The sequence below is a fragment of the Tauraco erythrolophus genome, chromosome 9, assembly GCF_009769465.1.
Source record: "Tauraco erythrolophus isolate bTauEry1 chromosome 9, bTauEry1.pri, whole genome shotgun sequence".
In the NCBI taxonomy this organism is placed as follows: domain Eukaryota; kingdom Metazoa; phylum Chordata; class Aves; order Musophagiformes; family Musophagidae; genus Tauraco; species Tauraco erythrolophus.
This window is the reverse complement of record NC_141473.1, coordinates 20998070-21005164: the sequence shown is the minus strand read 5'-3', so window position 1 is coordinate 21005164 and position 7095 is coordinate 20998070. Positions and strand designations below refer to the sequence as shown.

The following is a 7095-nucleotide window of genomic DNA, read 5'->3' as shown; positions in this document are numbered from 1 at the left end:
AATCAGCCCTGGCAGCCAGTTACTGGAAATTACAACTTCATTCTAAGTATTTTTCTTTAGTAAGAGTAATGAGCTTGCTTGCTTGTGATACTTCTTCTGTCCCCTCATCTCCCTGTGAACTAACAAATCAAATCAACTGGTGTCATGAGAAATGTTGCAAGGCAGCTAAGTGTAAACTGTCCTGGGAAGGTAAAGGAGAGATCCCCACTGTTCCCCCCACAATTGCACTAATTTTTCTTACCGTAGGTTTTGCTAATACAGTTCTATAGATAACACTCGGCAGTTGGATGTGTTTTGATGATAAGAATCTTTCTTCTCCTACCTTGATGTCTGATCAGAACATATCAGCTCATGAGCTTTTTTTTTCTTGCAGCTAATACTGCTCTGGTTTTGGCTCAAAAAACCCCAGATACCTAGGGCAAAATGTGCATATTTAAAGTTCCATGGAGTTTGTGTGGCTAATCTGATTAGTAATATACATACAGTTTAACAAGTTGCATTTTTGTAAAACACTTGAACTGTTTAGTGGGTAAGGGACAATTTTAGTGAATTGTCAAGATTTTGGTATCTTCAGCTTGTTTGTAGACTGTGTTTTCACATTATCTTCATAAAATAATGCCACTTTAAGGAATGAGAAATTTGAACAAGCTTTATACGTAGGGAGTGGGGAGAAAAAAACACCTCATTAAATCCATATGCTAAACCACATGGAATATGGTGACCTACTGAAACTGCCATCTTTTCAAGCACAAGCATGGGAGGCCCTCAGCTCCAGGCTCAGCCTGTGCATCGCGTCTGGCCATCTCCCACCCACCTTGCAGGACTTTCCGCTGTCCTTGAGCCAGCAAAAGGATGATGCAGTAAATCCAAAGATGGCAGCAGTACAGCTATGGAGAATAGTACCTTTTGATTTGGGGATAAAAACTGTGCTCACTCTTTCTTGGCAATCTGGCATCTAAACTTTCAAGCATTATATTTAGCAGTCTTTCCCAGCTGGCCCAAATACTACAGCACATGTAAAGATAACAGGGCAAGTGTCACCAAGAGCACAATCACTGTAGAATTACTCATGATACATGAGTATACCAGAACAAAACGTGCATTTTCACTGAATTTTGCCTGAAATAGAATTTTCTATGCTGTACATCAGGTTGTTCTACTTGGGGACTTTAGCACTTCGACTCCCAACAGTTAAACATCCTAATGTTGAAAAAAATTCTTCCATTTCCTTCTGCAGGAGTTGATTTCTCTTCTCAGCATCTTCACGAGCACGTTCAGAATTCCTCAGCTTTATCTCCAGCATGGTGTATTTCTTTCGTTCCTGGTCCAGTTCTTCTTCTAACCTAACCACTTGTTTCCTCAGGTCTGCACTTGTTTCTTCAATTCTTAAAACCAAAGGAGAGAGAAGAAGAAAAAAGAGTTTTAAGTGGCTAGATAAATACTGCTGATAGCTATAATAAATGTAAGTTGTTCCACTTAGAGCTAAAATATCCTCATTCTAAGAGGAAGTTTTAAAGAAGGGCACTAATCACCATTTCATTGAGTTTAAGGGCAGAGACTCCTTGAAAGCTGGAGCCTCCCCTATTTCTATCTTGAGAAAACATGCTCAAGTCTTACAAAACCAGTACTTACTTCTGGGCAACAGACTGAATGTATGAGGAGATGTAGTAACTCCGCAGGCTGAGTTCAAATATATAATTCCAAAATAATCTTTTAACCTCTGTTTTCATCCTGGTACTGTGTTTGCCTATATGGATATCCAGTACAGAGGAACGTTCTTGGAGGGTCAGGCAGGAATGAGGTCACAGTCCTTCCTCACCATCCATTTTTATGGTATTTTCTGTAAGGTTTGTCACTGACATTGGGGTGGGGAAATAAAAGTTTTTCATACTGTACATGATTTTATAAAAACCAACATTTCATATGAGGAAGAATCTGAAGAACAGACCTTAGATTTTCCTGTGTACAAAGCTCTAATGCAAGACTGAGAGCTTTTCTCTAAGGAGGTCAAAGAACAAGGTTCATAGTTTTTTTTGAGTTGAAACAAGCGCAGAAGGCACATCACTTGCTGTCCTCCCCATCATGTTTCCTAATTGTAAGACAGAGTAGTGGCCTTAATACAGAGGAGGGAATATATCCAGATTGGAATTTCTATTGACTAAAATATTCAGAAAGGGTGATTTTAAAAAATAAAGCTTTTCTTAGGAAAAGTGTTCCTCCTCTAGCTTCAACAGAACAAAACAAAACCACCACCACCTCTTAGATTCATTGGTCAGTGTAATACCAGCTGTGGAGCTGGGGTGCCTGGCTTCCCTGTGAAACTCCAAACAGGTTATTTTCAGACAAGGTAAATGACACAACAAGGGCATGCTACAGACTCTGTAACACTAACAAAAACATGGGACCTTTGTGAAAGTCCCAGCAGGGCCTGAATTCCTCTTTGTGACCACTAAGAGGCAATTATGCAGGCAATGCAGGGCATCCCCTTAAACTGTTCCTTCACGTGCAGCTAAGAATGGCAGTCTTAGCATTGCCCCAACTCTCACAACAAATGAGAGTCACATGCAGGTGTGCTGATCATCAAGTCCAGCAGACCAACAGCTGCACTGATGAGCGAACAGAAACATGTACAATGCCTCCATGTATGCCCATTGAGGGGAAGGCAGACTTTAATTACCCAGATTGCTGTCTACTGTACCACAGGAGGACTCTTCTGAAGCTGGGATCCTCCCCGCCGCCCCCCCCCCCCCCCCCCCCCCCCGCTTTTGTTACAGCTACCAATTAAATTTTTCCACCATAAAGTTTAGCGGTCAGCTACAGCAGCCTAGACTAGCTGTCCATGTTCTGAATTTCACAGGGTCACAGTACTTACTGTGTTTCTACATACACAACATAATAGTCCTCTCCAAGATACTTCCAGTTTCTTAAAGAGTCCCAGGTGGTAAACCTGAATTACTGAAACTCAACAGAGAACGCCTGATAATTATACTAACCTTGAGGGAAAAAGGCTCTGGAACAGACTGGTTATAGGAAAGCCATAAAACTTGCCTCCCTCTGACTAAGAGAGAGAAAATGGGCAGTTGATGATGATAAATAACAGCTTTTCCATCAGCAAATGTTCCTTACCTCTGCCCCAGGCAGGTACTGACTCTGCTTTCCCTCCACTTACGCATGTGCCAACAAAAAGCTCATATTCCTTCATTAAAACATGCCCTGCTACACACACTGAGCTCTGCAAACCACACAAGCACATGTACAATTGCAAAGGGACTAATTATTACTTTTGGGGACTAAATTAACTTCAATAAAATAAAGCTAGTGAGGTAGCCCAAAGATTTCCTGCTAAGCAGCCTCTCTTTGCTAGTTAGCTCCTGTCTTTCCACAGGAACAGACTTTCATGCAGTCTCAAAAGGAACATATAAATTGCTGCAGCTGTAGTAAAAACATTGCAAAATTCTTGAGAGCTGAAAAACTTGGCTTGAAATTCTTAGACTTGACAGCAAGATCCTTCGGGCTCTAATCCTGAACAGCTGGAGTCATCCTGTTTAATACAAAAAGGCAGTGATTGCATCTTGCTTAGTGTTACGAAACTGCTAGTTCATTAGGCATTTTCCTGTTAGCTACTTTGCCCTGTGAGACATAGCCAATTTATAGTCCTCCCCTCCAGCCACAGCTCTCTGTCCCTGTCCAGCTGAAGGGGAAAGGCAGGTGTTGGAGCTGAAACAGCTGAAAACACTCAACAGCTGGAATGAAGAACAGGTCATCTAGGACATCCCTGATGTCAACAGCTGAAGGCCTTGTGGGAACAGTTTTACTGATAAGAGGTGGAAAGCCATCTCTTCCCCCAGACAGAAGGTAAAAATGTTCAGATACACCTTTCCAAGTTTTGCAGCCTGGTCTCCTTTCTGTTTGTTACTCTATATCCCTGCAACAAGGCTTGCCAGGGCAGCTCTGCAGAATTAAATGCAAGGCACATGCCCCCATCTCCTTCCCACTGCATCCAAAAAAAGCCCACCGTGAACTCCCATCCTCATTCACTGACCTTTCCCAACACACCATGCTAGCAACTGGTGGTGTTCTCATCAGCTCTTCTGCCTGGAACACAGCAAGGCACAGGTAAGCTTTTTTACCCCTCCGTGATATTAGGTGGGAACTGACACTGCGACATGGCCTGATTGTCGGTCCAGCCTCACACAGCAAGGCAGTGCAATGTGAGAGGCAGAAAAGCTGCAGAGGCTGGCAAGGCACCACCAGAGGAAATAAAAAAGTAGAACGTAGCAAGTCAAAATCCTACCTTAGCATCTGGCCCACTGGAAAAGATCACAGTTCAGATACATTTTTGAGAAACTACTTTAACAAGAAAAAAGAGGCAACGAATGTACCCTAAAGCTGTTCTCTTCAGTCCCTACAAGCAGTCATAGGTGCTTCTGCTACCATGTTCGGGAGACTGGTTTGAAATTGAGGCATGTAAATGCTGCCAGTTTTACTAACAACTGAACATGTAAAGAAAGCTGAGAGCTCAACTATTCGTAAGGAACAGGACTGCAGCCCTTCTTCAGTGCGAAGTACCAGTGCTGCAGAGCCCATGGTGTACAACATGGTGTACAGTTTTGCATATGGCTGTATATCAAACCATATCTAATTCCTTTAGGCAACAATATTTCATGTGCAGGTCTGAGTACTTGCCTGAAAGTCATTCTATTAAGCACGCACTTACACTCATAAAAACTAATACGCAAATGAATCCATATGACTTCCTAGTCATTAATACTTTCCACGTCCTACAGCCCATGCCCTCACACACACCTTTCCTGAAAACTGGAAGGAATTTTTCTGAGCATAGATGTGAAGTTCAGGACCAGCCGTTGCAGTAAACATCAGAGTGGGCAGAGACCTGAAGAGTCCATGTATTTGCTGTATAAGCAGGATCTTGCCACTACTTTGAGTGAGCAGCTGGCCAGGTGAGCAAAAGGCCACAAGTACATCAAAAATCAAAAGCAAGGTTTCTAGAAGTTCAACACAAAAGGGCTACTGAAAAAGTAACTAACTGAGATGCAGTCCCAACACCACCACACCAAAAAAAGACCCTGGAAAAATAGTCAAAATCAGTTTCCTGAAGAATGTTTCTGTTGGGAAAGCAGCAAAGAAGCCCTCAGTTTTGGGCTGATTTGGTACAAAACCTCAGCACCTGCACAGAGCAACAGAGTTCCTTGTAGAGGTCTCCCTCCAAGACAGATGTTTGCTTTGCTCTTTCTCCCAGGACACTGACAAAGAGCAGGCTTAGGCATTACCTGTGCGATTCTGATTTCCAGAGAAAACAGAAAGTGAAATGTTGGCATTCCCTTTATGACTGAAATCCCTTTTTTATGTCCTCTCTTAGATCACAGAGAGAAAAGTTGGATTCAGTGAGGAAAGAGCAGAACCACATCTGCCATCTCCCAAACCCAAACTCCAGGTCTGAGAACCTGATATGCTTTATAGCCCACACTCGTATTCAAACAGGGGTAATGCAGACAGACAACTTCCTTGTCCCCTGTGCAGATGACGTTACCTTTTGATACTGGTCTCATACTCAGACCTCTGTTTGCTCAGTTCTGCCTTTAGCTCCACCACCAAGCTCTGTAAGGCCTTAGAGCATTTGACAGAGTCTCTGGAAGCTGCAGCTGGGTAGCTCTGTTCACTGCTGCTGCTGCTGCATGCTTCAAACCTGTCAATACTGTTTTCCAGATCCGCAGTCTTGACCTCACTCTGAGACAGTGAGCCCTGAGTTATCCACTCGGTTTTGAGAGAGCTTAAAGTAGAAGAGTCACTGGCCCTGCAGGCTGGGCAGCTGCTGACCGAGTCCACCACAGAGATTTCACATGATGATGTAGACCATGTGGTGCTGGCCATGCTGTGTGTGCTGAGGGAGAGGTTGGATGAAGGGACGTTGTCATAAGTAGAGAGTCTCTGGGAGGAACATGAGTCTTTAACTCGTTCCCCAGAGGCTGTCCGGCGATGGCCTCGGAGGGAGTACAGTCCGTTCATCAACCAGTTCCCACTGGAGGAGAGGTTGGGGATATCTAAGGATGAGCTGCCCAGCTTTGGACTCACAGACCGTGATCCCTGCTGGCGAAAGGAGTATTTCCACGGAGGCAGTGTCTGCACTCTTTTGCTGGGGCTGGTGGCAGGCTGAGTCAATTTGTCACTGTGCTCTGAAGGAGTGATTCTCACTGCAGGGCCAGGAGTGGCCTCTAGTGCTGCAACATTGCTAGAAGGCAAATCAGCGGGGCTGGGAACGCTGCTCTCCGACCTGCTGTCCTCCCCGTCCTCCTCGGAGATCCACTCCACCATGCTGCGCTGACGTACAGGTCTGATCTCCAGCTGGCTCCCGGGCACATCTGCCTGAGGAACAGCAAAGATTCGCCCCTGTTCACTTATCAGCACTGTCATCAGGTGCTGAACTAGAGAGGTGCCTGTAGGGAGAAAACAATGACAAGCAGCTGTTGAGACATGGAAGACATCAGACGTTCACCCCCCTGTCTGAGATGCTCTGGGAGCTCCTTGTGCAGCAGGCTGCGGCCACCATGCACTGCGACAGGTCTGCACAAACGACTGCTTGGGGCCTCTCTGTGCAGGACTGCAAGAGATGGGAATTGTTCCCAGTGCTGGAGATGGGGACTGTGGAGGATGCAGGTGTCAGTCTGGCTCATGAATGTAGCTGACTAGCAGAGCACAATGATCAGCAGCAATGATTAATAAATTGGCCTGCTTAAGGACACTTTTTAAGGATGACAGAGGAGGAGAATGCCTGGGAAACAGAGCATGTCTGTACCACACCAAGGCATGGAGTTCAGAGCCAGCATCCATCTCAGCACGTGCATCCACACAGGACACCGTAGCCCAGCGCAGAGATACATGCTGGATGAACACACTACCCTATCAGCTGGGATGGAGCACCTTTCTGCCCAACTTCCAAAACCAGCAGGTTTCCACAACTATGTTGCACCCAATTTCACAGCCTTAACAGGCCCAGAGCTAGTGCTTACTGAAGAACCAGAAGTTTCAGCAGGCCTTCTGCTGCACTCAGTGTATTGAGAAACTTGGAGAAGGTAT

General features: G+C 44.9%; 1 protein-coding gene across 2 annotated transcripts in view; it reads right to left on the bottom strand.

Moving 5' to 3' along the window:
- Positions 1–1156: 1156 nt before the first annotated feature.
- Positions 1157–7095, bottom strand: part of ARHGAP22 (Rho GTPase activating protein 22) — a 137580-nt gene continuing 131641 nt past the window's right edge. For both annotated transcript variants that reach the window (XM_086616362.1, XM_086616363.1), the window contains exons 9-10: positions 5552–6455; positions 1157–1385 (exon numbers count right to left, since the gene is read on the bottom strand). In XM_086616362.1, coding sequence (XP_086472488.1) covers positions 1157–1385; positions 5552–6455 — 1133 coding nt within the window. The remainder of the gene's footprint in view (positions 1386–5551; positions 6456–7095) is intronic.